The sequence below is a fragment of the Moschus berezovskii genome, chromosome 15, assembly GCF_049115385.1.
Source record: "Moschus berezovskii isolate FMDL1 chromosome 15, NW_MosBer_1.0, whole genome shotgun sequence".
Classification (NCBI taxonomy): Eukaryota; Metazoa; Chordata; class Mammalia; order Artiodactyla; family Moschidae; genus Moschus; species Moschus berezovskii.
This window is the reverse complement of record NC_142474.1, coordinates 68796047-68819001: the sequence shown is the minus strand read 5'-3', so window position 1 is coordinate 68819001 and position 22955 is coordinate 68796047. Positions and strand designations below refer to the sequence as shown.

Below are 22955 nucleotides of genomic sequence, written 5' to 3'. Positions count from 1 at the left end.
GCACAAGCTGGAATCAAGATTGCTGGGAGAAATATCAATAACCTCAGATATGCAGATGACACCACCCTTATAGCAGAAAGTGAAGAGGAACTCAAAAGCTTCTTGATGAAAGTGAAAGAGGAGAGTGAAAAGGTTGGCTTGAAGCTCAACATTCAGAAAACAAAGATCATGGCATCTGGTCCCATCACTTCATGGGAAATAGATGGGGAAACAGTGGAAACAGTGTCAGACTTTATTTTTTGGGGCTCCCAAATCACTGCGGATGATGATTGCAGCCATGAAATTAAAAGACGCTTACTCCTTGGAAGGAAAGTTATGACCAACCTAGATAGTATATTAAAAAGCAGAGACATTACTTTGCCAACAAAGGTCCGTCTGGTCAAGGCTATGGTTTTTCCCGTGGTCATGTATGGATGTGAGAGTTGGACTGTGAAGAAAGCTGATCGCCGAAGAATTGATGCTTCTGAACTGTGGTGCTGGAGAAGACTCTTGAGAGTCCCTTGGACTGCAAGGAGATCCAACCAGTCCATTCTAAAGGAGATCAATCCTGGGTGTTCATGGGAAGGACTGAAGCTGAAACTGCAATACTTTGGCCACCTCATGCGACTAGTTGACTCACTAGAAAAGACTCTGATGCTGGGAAGGATTGGGGGCAGGAGGAGAAGGGGACGACAGAGAATGAGATGGCTGGATGGCATCACCGACTCAATGGACATGAGTTTGAATGAACTCCGGGAGTTGGTGATGTACAGAGAGGCCTGGCGTGCTGTGATTCATGGGGTCGCAAAGAGTCGGACACGACTGAGCGGCTGAACTGAACTGATGTTTCTTCTGTGTAATTCAGAGATGGGGCTGGGGGTTCACTCAGATCGGACCAATTTAAGCCTGGAAACGACACCAACGACCCCTGTGGGAGGCGGCTGCCTGGCAGCACCGGCGCGGGGACTGGTCCCTTTAAATGTCCCGGGCACGCGCCCTGTGAGTTTGGGGAGCTGGACAGCCAAGACCCGGGTGGGAGCGCGTACGAGCACGCGTGGCGGAGCGGCGCAGAGCGCGCACCCGGGTGTGCGCGGAAGCGAGCTCCCCGCCGGGAGCGCGCGGCAGAGGGCTCGCAAGAGCGCGCGCGGCGGGGCGGCCCGGGATGGTCCGCGAGGTGCGCGCGAGCAGACGGGCGAGCGGCGGCGCGGGCGCTGGGCTCCCGGTCCGCCGTCAGGGTGGGCTCCGGCAGTCCCCGGGGAGGGCGCTCCTGCCAGGTGAGTGCGGACTTCTTTATCCGGGACACGGTGGGAGATCGGGAGGCGTCCTGGCAGCGGATCCCTTCGCCCCGCAGGACAGTAAACCAGGCGGCGTTTGGAGCCGATCGCTGGAAGTCGGGGTTCGGTGGGGTCCCAAGGGGAAGGGCGACCCCCTTTCCTAGTGAACCAGCGGCTTGCGCTTCCCGCGTGTCGCTGCCGGTGCGGTCCTGGCAGGGATCTCTTCTAAAGCGCGTTCTCCGGTTCTTTCGCATCTCGTCCCTTGGAAGTCAGGAAGGACTCTGGCGCCATCCGAGGGGCTGTCGTCGGCCCGGTGGCCTCTCACCCAGAAAACTCGGGACCTCCCTCGGGATCCCGGCTCGGGGTCGGTGGGGAGGACGCGTGGCTTTCTGACTCCAAGGCTGTCCTGGCGGGGGGGCGCACGGTGGCCAGTGGCACGTTTCTTGCTTTGCTCGCAGAGCGGTCCGGGGTTGTCCCAACACTCCTGCCCTGGCCCCACTGCCCTCCTCGGAAGAGCCGCAGCGGCTGTCCAACTCCCGGGGCACTGTGTCCCTTCCGCCGCAGGCAGGACGGCTAGAGTCTCATATTGGCAGGAGGTGGCCGAAGCCACCTGTTAAACTTGGGTCCTGCGCAATGACCAGTGGGTTTCCATCCCCACCCCTGCTCCCCAGCCCCTGACCCCCAACAGGTAACTGAGTCACGCGGGAAACATGTAGGAACTGCCCCTGAGCCGGGGCGCGAGGGATTAAAAAAGAGAAGACTTTGTGGCTGATGTGGTGCAATTTAACAAAAGTCAATAAAACAAACTCCAGTATTTCTCCAAGGCTTTGAAAGTTTCCCAGTATTGTTTTACGGAGTCTAAATTTAAGCATCTAGCCTTTTTTTTTTTTTTTAACCGCAGGAACTAACCTCAGAAAACATTTAACTCTTTGCCAGGATGTACTTGGTGCAAAACGAAAACTCACAGCAAAGGAAAATGATTTTTGTGCCTTTCCCCCTGCTAAATACAGTAGAACATTCAGGTCTGTTGCTGGAGACTGTAGGAAGAAGGTTCCTCTGGCTCTAATTTTCATTGAGAACTACTTTTCTTTTTTTTACTCTGTATATTTGGAAGTTATAGAAACACCAAATCAGATATAAGTGTAAGGTCACAGAAGAACCTAAGTTTATTAAAGATGCTTACTGCTCTAGCATGCACTGAAAAAAGTCTGCCCTCAAAGCTCAGTGTCTGAATGTTAGATTGTTTTTCTAGGTGGAGGAGGTATTTTGGTTTATGAGACCAATGTGGAAATACAAACAAATGCCCTATTTACTTGGGATTGGGTGGGAAGGGTGGAAGTTGTCAAAAATCTCTCTTGCCAAACTTGACAGTGTATGTATGGAATCTTGTGTATTTTCTTGCTCAGACCTGTAATGGCCATTTTTAAGGGACTGGGTATATGCCTTGATAACAGCACTTAAGAGGTTTTTTTACATTTGGGAGAGGGTAAGATATTGGATGCTGATAATTTAAAAGTAACACATTTTCTCTTTTAGTAGAAACCAGAAAGCCAAAATCAGATTATTTAGAGAAGTCTGGAAAGACGAAAGGTGATTTTAAGAAAATATGAGGGTGTTTGGCTCCATGTTGACTCTCTGAGGCGGTGGGCAGGATTTGCTTGTTTTAGTGCAGGCCCTGGGCGTTCATGGGACTTCCCTGGTGGCTCAGAGGGTAAAGAATCTCTGCCTGCAATGCAGGAGACCCGAGTTCGATCCCTGGGTTGGGAAGATACCCTGGAGAAGCCAATGGCTGCCCACTCTAGTATTCTTGCCTGGGAAATCCCATGGACAGAGGAGCCTGGCAGGCTACAGTCCATAGAGTCTCAGAGTCAGACACAACTGAGCGACTAATACACTGGGTGATCATAAATTAATTCAGCAATATTTGCAAGCTTGTCGGACCACTTACAATGTGCTGAGTGCTGAACTAGTCATGGGACACACCAACGCACCTAGATAACAGCCACTCGACCCAAACTGATTAAAACCAGATAGAGTGAAGCCTTCATTGGGAGCTGAAGATACACCTGGCCCTGGTTCCAAAGTTCTCAGACACCTTAGGAGCCTGTGGTTGGCACCCTGTGTTGATTGTCAAGATCATCTCAAATAACTACAAGAGATAGAGCTGAGCCTTGAAGCCTGGGGGAGAGAGGGGAAAGGCTTGGGTGGAGCAGAGCTGAGAACAGGGCATCCTCTGGAACAAAAGTTCAAGTGCATCTTCCCCGCTCAGTTGTGGACGGCTGCCAATGGTACCGGGACATCCTAGGAGCATCCCAGAACCTGAGCCTTCGCTGGCAGAGGGCGGCTTTTCCTTTCAGTTTCTGCTGCCCCCTCTCTGGCAGTGTTGTTGGTGGCTTCACTGCTGCCTGCATGTCCTCAGGACGCCAGGCTGGGCAGCTCTACCCCTGGGGACCTGCAGCCTTATTCTCTTGAATCTGAGTGGGTTCAGCTTCTGCTCACATCGCACAGTGGCGTCAGGACCGAGCCACCCCCGTAGCAGCCTCTGTGGAGAAACACCCTGAAGCTGCACTTCTCAGCAATGCTGTTGCCCCCTCCCAAACCTGCAGCGTTAAATCTTGAGTCGTGTTTTGAGGAAGTAGGTGCTAGGTTTATAATCTGTGCAGTCTGGATCCAAGGTAAAGAAATGTGCAGGGCAGAACATGCTGCCTTATTGAATAGTGATGTGGTTGTTCCATACAAACTTGCGTCTTTAGACTGGGTGTTTCCAAACACCTACCACTCGAGACTTGGCTCTCTCTCTCTCTCTTTGGTAGTGAAAAACATGGAACAGCGAATTTATCATTTTAGAGTGTGCAGATCAATGACATTAAGTACATTCACATCATATGTGTTTAAGAAGCATGTTTTCTTTCATTTTGTTCTGTAGAGGTCTACAGATATCCGTTAAATGAACTTTATTGAAATCTGTTTTTTTGTTGTTGCTTGTTTCTTTGTTATATGTCTCTCTTTATATTAGTTAATACCTACAATTGTAATGACTGAATGCTGTGCTGTGTGCTGTGCTCAGTCACGTCCAACTCTGCGACCCTATGAACTGTAGCCCGCCAGGCTTCTCTGGCCATGGAATTTTCTGAACAAGAATACTGGAGAGGGTTGCCATTTCCTGCTCCAGTAAATGAACTTTATTAATTTCATCATTTCTCACTAACTTTGTGTGTGCTTAACATGTCAATAGTTGAGAGAGGTGTATTGAAAGATCCCACTATAATGGGGTCTTTGTTGATATCGCCTTATATTTGAGCTAAAAAATATTCTGAGACTATATGTACATACAACTTTCTATTTTAATTTCTAACTATGCATCTGTAAATTTATATTGTTAGACATACACTGTCTAATAGGAATTGAATTTTTATTATCATATAGTTACTTTTATCACTAGTGAGGATTTTTGCCCTAAAGTCTATTTTGTCTGATGTGATATAGAAAGAAAGAAAGTGAAGTTGCTTAGTCGCGTCCGACTCTTTGTGACTCTCTGGACTGTAGCCCGCCAGGCTCCTCCATCCATGAGATTTTCCAGGCAAGAATACTGGAGTGGGTTACCATTTCCTTCTCCAGGGGATCTTCCCAACCCAGGGATCGAACCTGGGTCTCCCGCATTGCGGGCAGACTCCTTACCATCTGAGCCACGAGGGAAGTCCCTGATGCAGTATAGCCAGAAGTGATCTTCTCATTGTTGCTGTTGTTAACATTTGCTTGATACATCTTCCTGCTTTAAAATTTCTCTTTCAAGTGTCTTTGTGCTCAGTTGCCCAGTCATGTCTGACTCCATGGACTGTAGCCCTCCAGGCTCCTCTGTCCATGAAATTTTCCAGGCAAGAATACTGGCGAGGGTTGCCATTTCCTACTCCAGGGGGTCTTCCCCACTCAGGGATCGAACCTGGGTCTCTTGGGTCTCCTGCATTGACAGGCAGATTCTTTACTGCAGTATACTTGACATTCAACAAACTGTAGTACATCCACAATGTTTTGCGACCATGACCACCATCCAGCTCCGGAACTTTTTCATCACCGCAGAAGGAAAATACGTACCCCTTAAGCAGTCAGGCTCTATTTCCTCCCCTGCTCCAGCCCCTGGCAGCCACTAATCTGCTTTCTGCCTCTGTGGATTTGCCTTTTGGGATATTTCATATCAGTAGACTTATACAATGTATGTCTGGCTTCTTTTACGTACAGTGCTTTCAGGATCCATCCATTTATAGCATGAATCATTACTTCATTCCTTTTTGTGGCTGAGTAACATTCCACTGAATGGATATATCATAGTTTACTTATGCATTATCAGTGTATGGACATTTGGGTAGTTTCCACCTTTTGGTTTGCGAGTAGTGAAGTTACAAGGAACTTCCAAACTGTTTTCCACGGTAGCTGCACCATTTAACATTCCCACTAACAATGTTTGAGGATTCCAGTTTCTCCACATCCTTACCAACACGTGTTGTTTTCTGCGTTTTTGTTTTTATTGCCACCCCAGTGGTCATGAAGTGGTGTCTCATTGTGGTGTGATTTGCATTTCACTAATAGCTCAGAGGTTAAAGCATCTGCCCCCAATGCGGGAGACCCAGGTTCGATCCCTGGGTGGGGAAGATCCCCTGGAGAAGGAAACAGTAACCCACTCCAGTATTCTTGCCTGGAGAATCCCATGGACAGAGAAGTCTGGTAGGCTACAGTCCACGGGGTCGCAAAGAGTTGGACACGACTGAGCGACGGAACCGAACCGAATGACTAATAATGATGAGCATCTTTTCATGGACTTAGTGAACACTTTGAGATTTTCTTTGGAGAAAACTCTGTTCAAGGACTTGATTCTCTTTTGTATTAACTTTTCTATCACCAGCATCTTTCGAGTAAGAGTAGGGTTTTTTTTAAAATATATTTATTTATCTATTTATTTATTTGACTGTGTCAGTCCTAGTTGTAGCATATAGGCTCTCTAGTTCTGGTGCATGGGCTTAGTTGCCCTGCAGTGTGTGGGATCTTAGTTCCCTGACCAGGGATCCAACACAAGCTCCCAGAATTGGAAGGCAGATTCTTAACCACTGAACCACCAGGGAAGTCCCAAGAGTACTTACTTTTATAAGACTTGGTTTGTATAGTGTATTCCTTCTCAAACCCTCATTCTGTTGTTTGGCTTCGTTTTTTTTTTTTTTTTCTGTTTTCTCATGTTGGCTTCTGCTGCATCTCCCAGAAGACTAGTTGTCCAGCTGGTGCTTTGAAATAGTTAATATTCTACCTATTCTAGTTATCTGGAGGCCTGGTCTGTTCACTCAGCAGTATTTGCAGGCTGTTGGGGAACCTGCCATGTTCTGATCACTGAACTGTCCCTGGAGATACAAACCTACCACTGCTCATACACTTCTGTTTTAACTGTTTGCAGATTACATTTTATTTTACTTTCTTTTTTTCATTTGTTCCAAAAACTGTTACAATTAATTATTTTTGGAGTACAGTTGCTTTACAACATTGTGTTAGTTTCTGCTGTAATTTTCTTTTTTTAATTAACCAATTAACAGAGCCTGGCACAGGGAAAAAGAACAGTACTTAACTCTCTCCACCAAAGGTTTCAACACCAAATAGCTGTATAACCATCAGGCTTACCACTTTACCTTGGTGGACCTCAGTTTCCTGGTCTGTGAACCTGGGGGCAGGACTCAGTGACTTCTCTGGCTCTCTCAGACCTTGAAACTGGAGATGATACTCTCATGCTTCACCATAGCTCTCCCGTACAAACCTAATTCTCTGAGTGTATGTAAAATTGTTCTTTTTGTATAGCTCACTTCAAGGAATTGTCTTGTGTGGAAAGACGAAAGATGGCTCTGTTCTTGTATACTCAACAGGTGAGTTTGGTCAGTTGCTGTTTTCCACAGTGGCACATTTGGCATTTTCTGTGAAGATCCCCAGGGTTCGAAGCACTTTCATGAACACTCAAGTTCTTTCTGTGCTGGGCATACCTGGGAACGCAGATAGATGTCAGTGAATATGGTCCCAGCCTTCGAGAAACTTGTGATCTAGTGAGAGTGATACAAGTGTCAAGTGGGAGTCGATCTCAGAGGCCCATGCATCTTTTGGAAGCAGAGGTCAGAGGTACCCTGACCTTTTAGGAGGTAATGTTGGAGCCAGGCCAACAAGGGCAGGACAGTGGTTTGTCCGAATGGTGAGCCATGGCTTTACTCATCATGCCGAAGAATTTAGCCTTGAGTTTCGGGGCACGAACCACAGACAGGTTATGAGTGGCCGGGTTCTGCAGTGGAGGAGAGGTTTGTACGTACGCTGAGGCAGTAACCTGAAGTTGAGCAGGGTGCCAAGTGTTGAGGAAGGGAGGCTAGAAAGATGAAGGAGATAAGATGGTACAGAGAAGAGGGTGGCGCTGGAAACGTCTGATGTTGAGCAGAAGTTCTGGTGCAGAAAATGTCTGAAAAGGCATTCCTCTAGAGTGGAAAGTTAAAGCCTAAATCCACCTCTCTCCGACCTCTGTTTCCTTGTGTAATTTGTCCCCCACACTCATCGAGAACCAGTGAATTTGTTGACTGAGCTCCTGCTGAGCTTCACTTCATCAGTCAGGTTGTAAAGTGTGTGCGACGTGAATCTGTTGTTGTATTTTTTTCCCTCACTGTTCATTCTTACTGTGAATGAATGTTGTGATTTCAGAGGTATTGTCTGAGGAGAAACATTTATTTAAAAAAAAAAACAACTCATAGTTCCAATCAGGCATGTAAAAGATCATTTTACACCAGGGCTCCCCTACGGAACTCTGAGGAGCCAGGAATTGTGGGCTCATTTTTCTTATAAGCCAGAGAACCATTTTAAATCCCTTCCACACAATTTGCAGGATGGAGAGAGAGTGTGAAACATACACACTACCATATGTAAACTAGACAGCCGGGGGGAATTCGCTGTATGACGCAGGGAGCTCAAACCCTGTGCTCTGTGACTACCTAGAAGGGTGGGATGGGCCGGGGGGTGGGGAGAGGTTCAAGTGGGAGGGGACACGTGTATGCCTATGACTGATCATGTTCATGTAAGGCTGAAACCAACACAATATTGTAAAGCAATTATCCTCCAATTAAAAATAAGTTAATTAAAAGGAAAAATATTTTAACATCAATGGGTGCTAAAGCCATACTGCAACAAGAACTGCATCTCAAGAACACTTTCCTTTTTTTACAGTGTTAATTATCAATTCAGATCCAAAATCGTTAGGTTAACCATGGCTATTCAACTGTATTTTGGTTCTCACTGATGGTGTTGTTTTCTTATTTATTTATTTATGGCTGTGCCGGGTCTTCCTTGCTGCCCAGGGTTTTCTCTAGTTGCGGAAAGTGGGGGCTACTCTTCATTGCAGTGCTTGGGTTTCTTATCGCAGTGGCCACTTCTGTTGAGGAGCTCAGGCTCTAGGGCACGTAGGCTTCAGTAGTTGCGGCACACAGGGTTAGTTGCTCTGCTGCACCAGGGATCCTCCCAGACCAGAGATTGAACTCATGTGTCCTGCATTGCAAGGAGGATTCTTAACCACTGAGCCAACAGGGAAGCCCCAGCTATTTCTGACCTACGTCAGTGATTTGATCCACTAACTGTGGGCCAGACGTCTGACCCTTCCCTTCTCAAGCTCTGGAAGAATGTTGTCCGAGAACTTGAAAATTCACATAAAAATACAATGTGTTTAAGACTGTATTTCCTAACTAATTCTCTTGTCAGTCTTGTTTTCCAAAGCGGTGGGGAACCTGACAGCTTCAGTAGCCAAGAGGCCTTTGTCAAATTTTGAGTAATTTGAGTAATTATCAAATTCCAGTGCTGATTCATTCAAGGTGCCAAGATTTTTCCCATGGAGTTTGATAAGCAGTCCTTGAAATGCTGACATCAGTATCACCTTGACTGTTCATTAGAATCCTTCAGTTTTTTCAACAAACATTTGGTTGTCCACATTTCTTTGTTTTCTTTCCGTTTTTTGTTGTTTTTTTTTTTAAACTGAAGCATTCAGGTGACGCTGGTGGTAAAGAATCTGCCAAGGCAGGAGACAAAGGAAACAAGGGTTCGATCTCTGCTTTGGGAAGATCCTCTGGAGAAGGAAATGGAAACCCACTCCAGTGTTCTTACCTGGAGAGTTCCATGTACAGAGGATCCTGGTGGGCTACAGTCCATGGGGTTACAAAGAGTCAGACATGACTGGGCACACACACAAATAGTTGATTTACAGTATTTTGTTAGTTTCAGGTGGACAACAAAGTGATTCAATTATATCTACATACACATGTATCTATTCTTTTTCAGATTCTTGTCCCTTATGTTACTACAAAATATTGAGTATAGTTCCCTGTGCTATACAGCAGGTCCTTGCCGATTATCTATTTTATATTTGTTGTTGTTGTTTAATCCCTACATCATGTCAGACTCTTTGCAATCCCATGGACTGTAGCCAGTTAGGCTTCTCTGTCCATGGAATTCTTCAGGCAGGAATATTGGAGTGGGTAGCCATTCCCGTCTCCATAGGATCTTCCCTCCCCAGGGACTGAACCCAGGTCTCCTGCTTTGCTTCCCTGATAGCTCAGTGGGTAAAGAATCTGCCTGCAATGCAGGAGACCCCAGTTCGATTCCTGGGTTGGGAAGATCCGCTGGAGAAGGGATAGGCTACCCACTCCAGTATTCTTGGGCTTCCCTAGTGGCTCAGCTGGTAGAGTCCGCCTGCAATGCGGGAGACCTGGGTTTGATCTCTGGGTTGGGAAGATCCCCTGGAGAAGGGAAGGGCTACCCACTCCAGTATTCTGGTCTGAAGAATTCCATGGGCTGAATAGTCCATGGGGTCCCAAAGAGTCAGACACAATTGAGCAACTTTCACACACTCCTGCATTGCAGACAGATTTTTTTACCGCTGAGACACCGGGGAAGCCTATTTCATATTGGTTATACCCATTTCTTGAAAAAGTCCTGAAAGCCCCTTATCTCTTCCCCTCTGTTAAAACTTGGGTAGGAGCCTGTGCCCACAGGCCTGGATTTACAGAGAGGGGGCTGAGTGCTTTGTTCCTGGATTGCAGGGGCTGTCCAGGAAGAGTGCAGGCAGGAGGAAGCCTCTGGACATACAGGCACAGGGCTTGCAGAGAGACTGGAGAAGACGGGGTTCAAAGCTGGACGCAGTGGATGGACCTAGCAGGAGGTCCTGCGGGAGTTCTGCTCCCCTCCGGTTTGGATTTAAATCTGTTCAACCTGAGATAAGACATGTAAACCAGGTCTTGGCTTCCGGTCTCACCAGGTGTTGTAAATACCAGAGCTGGATGAACGTGCTCTCGGTCAGCTTTATTTTTGCTGCGAGGAGGAATGAAAAACTCCGCCAAGAATTTTTTTGAGCTTCTCAGGAGAAAGAAAAAGCATTGTAAAACAACAAGGCATAGTTATTATATCCAAGTAATAAGTTCTACGTTTTAGCACCGTGGAGTCGCACACAGTGGCTGCTCTGCTAACATTTGCTGAATAAAGAGAAAGCACACAAACTTGTTTAACAAAAAAAGAAAAACTTAAGCTGGGATTTTTCCTTCAATCTTTTTTTTTTTAAATTTGTCTAACAATCCAGAAATGCAGTAGGCATGTTTAGCTGCTCAGTCGTGTGCGACTCTTTGTGACCTCTTGGACTTTCAACTTGCTAGGCTCCTCTGTCCATGGGATTTCCCAGGCAAGAATACCGGAGTGGGTTGCCATTCCCTTCTCTGGGGGCTCTTCCTGACCCAGGGATTGAACCCAAGTCTCCAGCACTGCAGGTGGATTCTTAAATATCAAAAATTGAAGTGTCTACCTTTGCAGACATTTCGTCAGATGAAGCTAGATTTTCCTCCTGTTGATTCTTTTATGTTTGCTTCTTCCTAGGTCATTACTTTTTGTTGTTAGTTAACGAAACTCAAATCTGGTTAAATTTGTTTTCTGGTGAAGATTTGTGTTGGGAAGATCTGATTTCTGCCTCCTCTGTTCAGTGGTAGTACACTGGGGTGGAAAGACTGCTCCCCTTGGGGCAGGTTAACCAGCCTGCCTGGGTGGGGCCTCTGGAGTGAAAGTGTTTGCTTACATGTAGGTGAATCAATGACTTTCATGTGGTGTATGTCCTTAACTAAATTAATTACTGCCTCCTATTAATAGTTGGGACTATTCACAATTGAGATGATCTGAAACCAACCTTGTTTTTCTACATTTTTCAGTAAGAGCTTTTTTTAAAATTAAAAAAAAAAAAAAAAAACCACAACACTCTAAATGAAAGCATGGAGATTCTTCTGGAGAAGTAAAACTGCCAGGCTTTGAAGTGTTTAATTGTCTTTAATACTCTTGAGTGCTAGTTAAGAGTTTAAGATCCTAAGTTCTTACAGAAGACATTTTCAGAAGTAAGGAAAATACCCAACTCAGAAAAAAAGCAAAACTGTAGGAAAAGGATGCTAAACCACTGACCACGTCAACGATTTAAAACTCCAGATAGAAGTAAGCCTCTGCCCCCAGCTCTCCCAGCAACTGCCAGTCTCTACCTGAGAAAGATTTTCCTTTGATGCTCTGTGCTAGGATCTAGCCTTAGTTTGCTAGTTTGCATAGTGAGAATTTTTGGAAGCATTCTTTTCTTTTCAAGGCTTTTGTTTTCTTGACGTGGAGAAAGAGCCCATACTAAAGAAGAGCTGCTACATACTTATTATGCCCCCACTGTCTGCTTCTGTGGCAGCCCGTTTTGAGATTTCGTGTTGGTCCTGGTCACACCTGTGGATGTACACATGGGGCATGCATCCTGATAACTTGTCACGTGTTAATATCAGGCAGCATTACTGGCTTAGCGTGTCCGGGGTTATTGCTGCCAAGCTTCTAACAGATCAACATTCGTGCTTAAAGTTCTCCCCTCCTGTTCCACATTTGTCCTTGATTGAAATCTCTAGGTTGACTGGGAGTAATTTCTCCTAAATTCCAAGGCTTTGGTCTCTGAATATGATGGAGGTATAAACAATGATGTGAACGTGTCTGAAATGATTCTTACACGTTTAACTTTTCCTTTAGGTCGAAGGTCCATTTTAAGGATACTCTAATGGGTGGGAGGAGACGGGGACGACAGAGAATGAGATGGCTGGATGGCATCACCGCCTCGATGGACATGAGTTTGAGTGAACTCCAGGAGTCGGTGATGGACAGGGAGGCCTGGCGTGCTGTGATTCATGGGGTCGCAGAGAGTTGGACACGACTGAGCGACTGAACTGAACTGAACTGAATGGTTTCAGAGTTTTAAAATATAAATTCTGTGTTCATATCAGTACTATTTACAATAGCCAAGACATGAAAGCAACCCAGGTGCTAATCAGGGAATGACTGCATTAAGAAGATGTGATGTATATACAATATAATATTACTCAGCCACAAAAAAAGAATGAAATACTGCCATTTGCAGCAATGTAGATGGACATAGAGAGTTTTGCCTAGTGAAACAAGATAAATACTATGTATTGCTTATACATGGAATCTAAAAAATAATACAAATGCATGTAAATACGGAAACAGACTCACAGACATAGAAAACAACCTTGTGTTTATCAAAGGTGGGGGCAGGGACAAATTAGGGGTATGAGAATAATAGATACAAACTATTATAGGATATAGTGTATAGCACAGGGAATTATCGCCATGATTTTATAATAACCTATATGGAATTCTCCAGGCCAGAACACTGGAGTGGGTAGCCATTCCCTTCTCCAGGAGATCTTCCCAACCCAGGGATTGAATCCAGGTCTCCCGCATTGCAGGCAGATTCTTTACCAGCTGAGCTATCAAGGAAGCCCTTAATAACCTATAATGGAATATAATTTCCACAAAATACTGAATCACTATCCTATATATCTGAAGCTAACACAATACTGTAAAGCAACTATACTTCCATAAAAAATTTTAAAATAAAATCTAAATTTTGCTTATATAATGAATGCTAAGTCAATAGTTTGGGACAAATATTTCCAAAGTCCCGGGCTATAGTTTAAAAAGAGAGAGAGGGAGCTTTGCCTGCAAGTCTAGTCTAACTGAGGAAGCAGAATGACACACATAATGAGATCTGATGTGTGAGTTGTGTCCAAGGGACAAAGGTGGCATCGCACGGTTAGCAGGTGGTGGGAGCCAAGCAGTCAGTGGGAGGAGCAGGTGGAGAGGGGAGAGGTGGAGAGGGGAGACGGGTGACCTCCAGAAGGGGGAGGGGGACAGGGCTTGCCATCGTTTCTGGGCCAGGCTCCGAAGATGAGGAGGAGAGTGCCAGGAGGCAATCCAGACGTGGCTCGGAGCACTAGGGACACCGGGCTTGATAAAAGAGTCCGTATCATGGAAAACAGGCTTGAAGAGATAAAGTTAGGCCGATTCCAGAGACACTTGAAAGCCCTGGTTCTTGCAGGTCAGCTCTTTGGCAGGACTGGTTAGGAAAACGAAAACTGCCAACTTTGACAGGCTTGTGGTCCCAAAAGGAATCCAGGATTTCAGAAAGGTTAATTAGGTCCATGCAACTCACTGGTGAATGTTGTATTGAGTCTTTGTTTTATTTTTAACAAAGTTTTTGAGAGCATAAAACTTGGAGGAAAATGAATTTCAGGACCCCAAAAGTACCTTGGCCAACCTGCCAGGTCAGTTCTGTATGTTGGTGTCTAAATGTGCATTTTTGGTGCCTTGGGGGATGGTTGGAGGGGCGTACAGAGACTGTCCTTTATGTACGAAATGGGAGACAGGATGGAGCTGTGTTGCACTATCAGATGTGTTGTGATAACCAGAGCGTGATCGTTTCTGTGCAGTTCATCTGTAAATTACTAGGGGGAGAAATTAGATGATTATTTATAGCCTAAGAATTCTATTAAAGCCCTAATTAAGTTGAATAGTAGAAAAGAAAGAATATCAGGACTCTATTTCCTTTTAGTTTATGGACTGGGCTAATAAAACAATATAAAAGTCTTGATATCAATCACAGCTTCACCTTCTAGGTAATTTCTCATTATAAAACTCATTTTTGTTACTTCTCATCACAGCCGTAAAACTAGGAATGAGCACAAAAACGGAAACTATAGGAAACTATAGAATAGGACTCCTGTCATCTTTGTTTGAGTAACTCAGAGCATGTTAGGATAAATGAAGATTGTTAAGAACTGCCAGCATTGGGATGAACCTAGTCCAGAAGCTAAGACTCTGTGCTCCCAGTGCAGGGGGTCCAGGTTTGACCCCTAGTCAGGGAACTAGACCCCACGGGCCACAACTAAAAATGCCACGTGCTGCAACTAAGACTTGGTGCAGCCAAAATAAAAATATTAAAAAACCCCAAAAACCTGCCAGCACTAAGGCTAACAATGTCTATTGTGTAAATCCAGATTATTTTATCTCAGAGTGTATACCTTCCATGTAATACGACTCTTATCTTTACTTGCACCCACTGCTTAACCAGAGGAAAAGCCCATACCTGGTAATGATCTACGATGACTCAGAAACGGTTTCCACCGTGAAGCTCCTGCATTTTTAATGTCCCTGAAGTTCAAGAAGAACTTATCTTTTTGGAAGCTGCTTGGCTGCTAAATCATTATATTGGGATTTCTCAGGATATAGCCTTCAAGGTAATTTTGTTTTTCTAGGTTTGGGAACAAAACTTCCCAACGTTCCTGTGAGTGGAGAATGAGATGACGAAAGAGCGGGATGTGGGTTTGCACATGGATCGGCCTGCCCTGGGAAGCCGGGGGTGTTTTTAAGGAGCTCGTTTCTCCCCCTTTCCCAGCCGAGGCTGTGCTTCTGCCGACTGTACCTCGGCTCTGGCAGTTCACAGTGGGGTCTGGACAGGAGTTGGGGTCTCTAAGCCTGGATCACAGTCCACGGGGTTCAGAGCCCCAAGACCCAACCCAGATCTTTTGTGAAGAGTTTGTCTTGGCAGCGAGTCGGAGCGGTTCTCATTTTAGAGTTGTCACACAGTCGTGCTAAGCAAAATTAGTTCCACATCACTTGGTTAAGGAGGATCATTTTCCCCTTCATGTTCAGAACTGCAAAGACAATAATCACCCTTGTGATTCCGTTTAACTTGCCTGCAGGGAATCTTAAGTCTCAGAAGTTGATCCCCTTCCCCCATCCCAGTGGGACAAAGCCTAGTAGTTGAATGGAAGGGAACTCATCTGTTTGTTCCAGTTTAGATTCTTTAGTAAACTGGATCTGGTCAGCCTTTGCCTGGCTAATTTTGAGCTAGGTTGTGATCCAAGAAAAATTTAAATTCAGGGTTACTCCCTCCAAGTAAAGCCAGGCTGTCTTCAGTGTTTCCTTTCTAGTCTGTCCCAGGGTTTCTTGACTGTGGGTGTCTCCTCTGCTTCTCTCATTAAATCCAAACTCATCTGTCCTATATCACCTCCTGAGACACTGGGCCTTTCAGAGTCTCCCAGGCAATAAAATGATCTGATAAGTCATTATTCCTGAAATCTCTAGGAAATCTGGTTGAAGAACTAACATCCCACATGCCATGGGCCAGCTAAGCCCAAGTGCCACACTGGAGAAGCCTGTGTGTGCGGCAAAAAGCCCGGGCACCGCAATGAAGATCCCCCAAAATTTTTTTTAATATTTTTTTAATTAAAACAAAATTCATGCCCTGCTTTGCTCAGGTCTACTCCTCATACATCTGTTTGCACTTCCTCCCTTTTCCAGCTCATTCGGCGTTGTGCTTTAGCCCAGTTCCGCGCTTCACCTCAACCACTCACCACTTTTCAAACAAGCCATGTGTTTCCATAGCTTTGCTTACTCTCTGTTTCAAATGCCCAGCACGGTTTGCTTAATTAGCAGTCTCCTGAAATCTCAAACATCTCTTAGCGCTGGCATTTCTGAAAGTCCCTGAGCCCTCCCAGGGAGTGTGGGCGCCTTCCCGTGTGCCGTGTCATGGCGCTGAACGCAGTGATGCGTCCGTCCTCCGTTACAGTTGGCACCACGTGGCAGAATTACTTGTGGAACTTGATAAAAATGCACACGCTCAGGTGTTACCCCCGAAGATATATTCAGTAGGTCTGGGTCTGACCCGTTGCTAGATTAAGGACCAATACCTTGATCAAGTTCCCCTGAGGAGGAGGTGCTTCTTATTCCCCTGCCTGTTTTTTTCTAGTACCTGGAATCTGCTCCTTGTGAAGTAGGAGAATGGTAAACATCAGAAGAATATGCTGAGATTAGAAAGGAAGTTGGATTGCAAAGGGAAGCAAGGAGTGATGGGTAGGCGTGCGTGCTAAATCGATTCAGTTGTGTCCGACTCTTTGCGTAGCCCACCAGACTCCTCTGCCCATGGAATTCTCCAGGCAAGAATACTGGAATGGGTAGCCATTCCCTTCTCCAGAAGATCTTCCCAACCCAGGGATTGAATCCGGGTCTCCTGCATTGCAGCCAGATTCTTTACCCACCAGGGAAGCCCGATGGGTAGGACGAACTTTGATTCTGCAGACTGGCGGTGAGGGTGGGTGATTGCTTTTAGGAGAAAGGTGACATCACAGTGGTGTTTCAAGATTAATCCAGCAGGATGGTCAAGAGTGGAAAAGGTGAAGAGCAGAGTCAACTGTGGTAAAATGTGGTCCTGTACACGGGAGGGGGCCCAGAAAGGAAGTGGAACCAGCTGACATTGTGCAGGAAGAATCAACAGGGCCAGGCAGCTGGCTGGCTGTGAGTGGCCGGGACAGGGAGGAGCCAGTGATGTCCCCAAGGCTGTTTGTGTGACGAGGCTGAAAGCCGCTGTGCCTGAGATGGGTCTTTGACAAGATGACTCAGCTCTAGGGTTTGGTGAATGATGGAAAGACCCAGATCCTTGGATTGTGCTGCAGACCTGACTGTGGCCAGTTGGGACTCTGATGGACAGGGGTGATGGTGGAAGGAGGGCCGGCTGCCTTCCATCCAGGCCATTCTAGGTCTTTCTGGAACATACAGGGAGGGGGTGGGGAAGCCACCTTCCTCTCTGGCTCCCACGCACTTGCTGGACGTGCACTGGCCTCACCAGCCACAGCCCCGTCAGCTCCACCAGCACTGTCAGCTCCGAGGGCCACGACTGGCCGCACTCAGCACATGGAGATTTACCAAGACAGTGAATCACTGGCAACCTTGTCCCGATATACTGGACCTCACCAGAAAAGGATATTCCTAGTATATGCTGAGAAACAAACACAGGAAGCCTAACGAATAAACAGAGAACGTGCACACACAGCTTGTGGCTCCCTCCATGGTGTTAACCTGTGACGCCTCCTGCTCTGCTTCCCGGGGAGAAGTTGGTTTTCATCTCTGGGGCCCCTTCCCAGCCCTGGTTTCCCTTTGTATGATGCGCATGTTTGCAGCCATAAAACGTGAGCCCTTGATTGGGCAAGGAGATGAGACATTGTGAGGCGGTCGTGACCTCACCGACCCTCAGCTTCTGGTCACTCTGTCAGATGGGTCTGCTCCTGCTTCTTTATCTCTGGCTGTCCCCTTGACGGGGCAGACCCGTCCTCCTCCCGCTCAGAAATCCATCCGCCTCCGTGGCTCTCCTGGGGAATTCTATATTTTTGGCTCCTGGAGAATGAGGACCAGGAGCAGCCCCTGGTTCTTGATTCCTTAAGAGATGAAAGAAGATTGACTGTGTGAGCTTGTGAAGGGTATTGAGCCAAGGTTTCCGCTTTCTCCCCCACAACCTCTGGCTTCTGGAGAATTCTGATTAGTTTCCTCATCGTCTTTCAAGGGAATCGTTTGTAGAAGTCTAAGCACTGCAGTTTTACAGTATCAGAATAACTTTTAAACTGCCGGTGTGCATGAGTGCTCAGTCATGTCCGACTTTTTGCAATCCCATGGACTGTAGCCCACCTGGCTCCTCTGCTCATGGGATTCTCCAAGCAAGAATACTGGAGTGGGTTGCCATTTCCTCCTCCATGGGATATTCCCGACCCAGGGATTTAACCCACACCTCCTGCATCAATCCAAGAAGCACAGGAGAAAGGCCTGCTCTCAGATGGTGTGGTCAGTTACTGCCCCCGCCCCACGTGCTGCACTCTGCGCAGACCCCGAGCCAAGTCTGCTGAGGGACTTGGCAGGACAAGCCAGGTTCTGTCCCACCCAGCACATGGCCCCCGGGTCCCTCACTGGAGGTGAATCAGTACCTCATTTCCTGCCTTTCCTCTCGCTGTTGAGGGGCCGCCTCACTGCCCGCCCCCCTTTCTCTGAGCCGAGATGACTTAGTTCAGGATGAGGCGGTGCTGAGTCAGGGGGTAGGAATCTGCAGGGCAGAAGGAATCTAAGGATTCCTGTCCCACTTCCCACGTGACCCCAGGAAGCAGCTGTGATGCCTCTGTCTGCCTTCACCTAGCTCTGTCACTGACCACTGCCATTCACACACTCAGTGTGTAAGTGTATGCATGCTCAACTCACAGCAGGCACTTAATTCATTAGAGTGATACTCTTGGGAGTTTCACCACCTATACCTGAATTTCTCAATCGCATTTTATTGGCTGTGTGGACAGTTCAGGCTTTCTTATTATTTGTTTAGGCTTTTTCTTCTTTTTTAAAACTTATTTGTTTAGGCTTTCTTATTGTTAGGTTACAAAACTTTTAACATTTTCTCAAGTCTTTTTTTTTTTAACCATTTGGCATAACAGCAACTTACAAAAGGGTATATACCCTTTTGTAAGAATTTTCTGCTCCCTAGCCTCACTCCTAAATTGTCATTTAACTAGTGCTGATTGACCTGGGAAATAAAGAGAAATGGGGGTGAAGAATAATTTCTTTTTTAATTTGTTCTAATGTCTCAGGATTTCTCTGAGATTGCGCAGTAACTCTGGATGTCTTAAATGACAAGGTCCACCTAACGGCGTTCAATACTGATTAAGTTTTCTCTGAGAATGATACGTGCTTTGAGACTTCCCTGGTGGTCCAGTGGCTGAGACCGTGCTGGCAACGCCGGGGGGCCCAGGTTCAATCGCTGGTCGGGGAACTAGATCCCACATGACGCAACTAAGAGTTCCCATGCCACAGCTAAAGATGCCACAATGAAGACAGAAGATCCCAGGTACTGCAGCCAAAGAAAGAAGAGAAGTAATGGGCACACTAGTGCCTGTACGCAACCCAGATAGTACCTAGGGCTGTTTTAGCTCATGGCCCCCTCAGGAATCTTCAGGGGCTTGTAAGGCCTTCCAGCGGCGCCTTCAGTCTAGGGAGGGAAGCACACCCGTGTTGTCATTTGCTGTAACCTCAGGTCACAGGTAACATACAGGCGGCGTCTTCCCGTATTCCCCGCTAGGCTTCTTTGGTCTTCTAGACAGTTTTGTTTAACTCAACTGTCTATTGTTCAGGGGCTGAACTGAATTTCCTGCTGGAACAGCCAGAGGACTGTACGAGACTAAGGGGCTTGGGTGGGGGGCGGGGACAGTTTCAGTGTCTTTGTCCCTGAAAGTGAAAACGTGAGCTTCCTGACAGTATTAACTAACTGATGGGGCCTTTAGCATCTTATGTAGAAATTGCAGTAGCATCGTGGCCTCCAAAGAGTCTAGGATCTCCCAAGTATCAGTCTTCTGTTAGCAATTCATTAGGTCTTGTCACTCCCCCTAAACTCTGAACTGTAATGAGGCTGGAAAGGAACCATAATGTTGTGGTGTCTGAGACCGAAAAGGCTAGAATTTATGAGCAGCACAGGGAAGCCAGAACCTGAACGTGATGGAGAGTGCAGAGCATGGAAATATAGACCCAGAGAGCAGAGGACGGTGCCAGAATATGATTTCATCAAATTTTCAGCACCAAAATAATTTTTAGTACACCCATCTTTCCTTAAAAATAATTCTTACTATGAGAATTCCCTGACACTCCAGTGGTTAGAACTCGGTGCTTTCACTGCCATGGGCCCAGGTTCATGAAGATCCCACATGCTGTGCAGCCAGGAAAAAAAAAAATCTTATTACTATTCAGCCATAAAGAAAGAATAAAATAATGCCATTTTCAGGAACATGGATGGACCTCAAGATTTCATACTAAGTAAAGTAAGACAGGGAAAGACAAATATCATATGATATCACCTGTATGTGGAATCTACATACAAACTTATCTACAAAATAGCAACAGAGTCACTGACGTGGAGGACAGACCTGTGGTTGCCAAGGGGGAGGGGCAGGGGAGGGGAGGACTGAGAGTTTGGAATTAGCAAATGCAAGCTATTGTCTAAGATGGCTAACAAGATCATACTGTTTAGCATAGGGAACTATATTCAATATCCTGTGATAAAAATGTAATAGAAAAGAATGTAAACAAGCGTGTGTGTGTGTATATATATATATATACACTGAATCACTTTGCTGTACAGCAGAAATTACAACATTGTAAGTCAACTATACTTCAATAAAAATAATCCTTACATCTTCATAATGAAGAAGGAGATAAAGGAGAACTGGAAATGAGCATCACCAAACAAGTTGACACTGGGGGCTCGTACTTGTCTTAACGGTGGAGGCTGTAGACCAGCTGACTTTAACTCTCAATGCCCATGTGTCTTGCAGGGGGCGAGGCCTTCACCATCTGCGCTGACTAACCCTTGTCACCTTGTGCGTACTCCTCCAGGGGTGACCACCACCCGGGCATGGGACACTGGCCCCTTACCCACTTCCTGTGAGTGAGCCAGCGGCTGGGGTTCCTGTGGGGATGCCTGTCCATCACCGAAAGTCAGACTCTTGGGAGATGGACCCTGATTCATTGCCCGGCTGCAGGCTCGGTGACCTGAGCAGAGGGAGCAGTTTGGAGAGTCGGACCAGCAGCTCTTGTTCCAGAAGCCTCACTCTGGTGAGTGACTGTTTCTCTGGCGCTCTGTATGCTTGAATGAGGGCTGACTTTGCCCCCCTCTCAGGGGTATGTTACAGCATCCTTTTGGGGTAACTGGCCTGATGTTTTGGAACATTTTCTCTCTAAAGTGGCATTTTGATGTTAATCATCTTAAGTTTTGCACACATGCAGAGCAGAGAATTGGCTGCTGCAACCCAGAACACACCGTACCTGAAGGCGGCCACCAGTCCAGCTCAGATACCTGCCTTTACGGTCCAGTGACTGGAAGATGGGCAACACCTCACAAGAGAAATCAAATTCACTTTAAAACAGATGTCTAACTCCTTTACAAGTATAAATGCTTCCATATCCCTTTCTCTCAGACCTTTACATGAGCATCAACAAGCTTTGGCCACTTGAGTGAAAAAAAAAAAAGAAAAAAATCTTTAAAGTCAAGAGATGACCTTTTGGCCCTCCCCACCCCTCAGGGTTAGGGATGGAGACCTTCATATTCATAGAGGGAGGGACAGGAGAAAGTTCATCTTGAATCTTAATAATAATGGTCCATTGTTCATCTCAGCCTGTCTTCTAATGGGAGCATGAATTTCCTTCAGATACATGGAGCCCTGAAATTAACCTCAACTGTGCCAAACACACCCACTGAAGTATCCTTGCCTGGAGAATTCCATGGACAGAGGAGCCTGGTGGGCTACAGTCCTTGGGGTCAAAAAGAGTTGGACACAACTGAGCGACTAGTACTTTCACTTTCATGCTAAACATAGGGGCTTACCTGGTGGTTCAGATGGTAAAGAATCTGCCTGCAATGCAGGAGACCTGGGTTTGATCGCTGGGTTGGGAAGATACCCTGGAGAAGGGAATGGCTACCCATTCAAGTATTCTTGGATAATCCCTGGAGAATCCCATGGACTAAGGAGCTGGTGGGCTACAGTTCATGGATTCACAAAGAGTCAGATACAACTAAGTGACTAACACTTTCACTTTTCATGCTGAGCATAAAAAAAAACAAAACAGAGGGCAGTTAATAGTAATAATAGAATCTTATGACTCCTACTTGCCTATTTTCTTTTTTTCAACCACCCTGGTAAGTATGTAATAAATTTTATTTGATTGATTCACCAAAGGAAAAATATGTTACAAATTACTCTCTGAATATCTGAGAACCTATCAATCCTTAAGTATGGAGAATTTGGGACTACTTTTTTAATTTAAAAAATGTATATGTTAAAAGACATATTGAGACTTCCCTGGTGGCCCAGTGGTAGAGAATCCCCCTGCCAATGCGGGGGACACAGGTTCAATCCCTGGTCCGGGAAGACACCCACATGCTGCGGGGCAGCTAAGCAACTAGTGAAGCCCACGCGCCCTAGACCTGTGCTTCGGAACAAGAGAAACCACCTCAGTGGGAAGGCCGGGCACCAAAAGGAAGAGTAGCCTCTGCTCACCACAACCAGAGAAAGGCCACGCAGCCACGAAGACCCAGCACAGCCAGAAACAGACAACTTGTTTTTTAAAAAGACACGTTGAAAGACTAGGTAGAGAAGACATACAGATTAATACTCCAGTCGTTGGTGGAATCTGTCCTCCAAAGCACAACTCGGAAACAGTCCTGCTCTGATGTGAACGTGGTGTGGCTAACTGAGGAACACAGTCTGAAGGGCTGCCCTGTGAGCTTGGGGCAGAGGATAAAGTTGTGGATGGTCGTCAGATGACCCCTTTCTCTGAGGAAATAGGTGTAGTGTATATTATGTCAGTGTTTGAATTATTTTTGTGTCTTTCACATTCATTGTCTTGTTGAACTTGAGGCAGGTCTCTAAGCATCCTTTGTTCCATGGCCTCGTTTGCTAGAAAGTCAAAATAATCCCCTCTGTCTCCTCCTGGGAGAGACCA

General features: G+C 46.2%; 1 protein-coding gene across 4 annotated transcripts in view; it reads left to right on the top strand.

Moving 5' to 3' along the window:
* The first annotated feature begins 1112 nt into the window (after positions 1-1112).
* PROSER2 (proline and serine rich 2) overlaps positions 1113-22955 on the top strand; it is a 43451-nt gene continuing 21608 nt past the window's right edge. Inside the window, exons 1-3 of one of the 4 annotated variants that reach the window (XM_088844187.1) lie at positions 1140-1253; positions 14725-14890; positions 20789-21068. In XM_088844187.1, coding sequence (XP_088700313.1) covers positions 20931-21068 — 138 coding nt within the window. In that variant the 5' untranslated portion in view covers positions 1140-1253; positions 14725-14890; positions 20789-20930. Of the gene's footprint in view, positions 1254-14724; positions 14891-20788; positions 21069-22955 lie in introns of those variants that run through there. The other 3 variants (XM_055427561.2, XM_055427568.2, XM_088844188.1) reach the window with 3 other exon arrangements.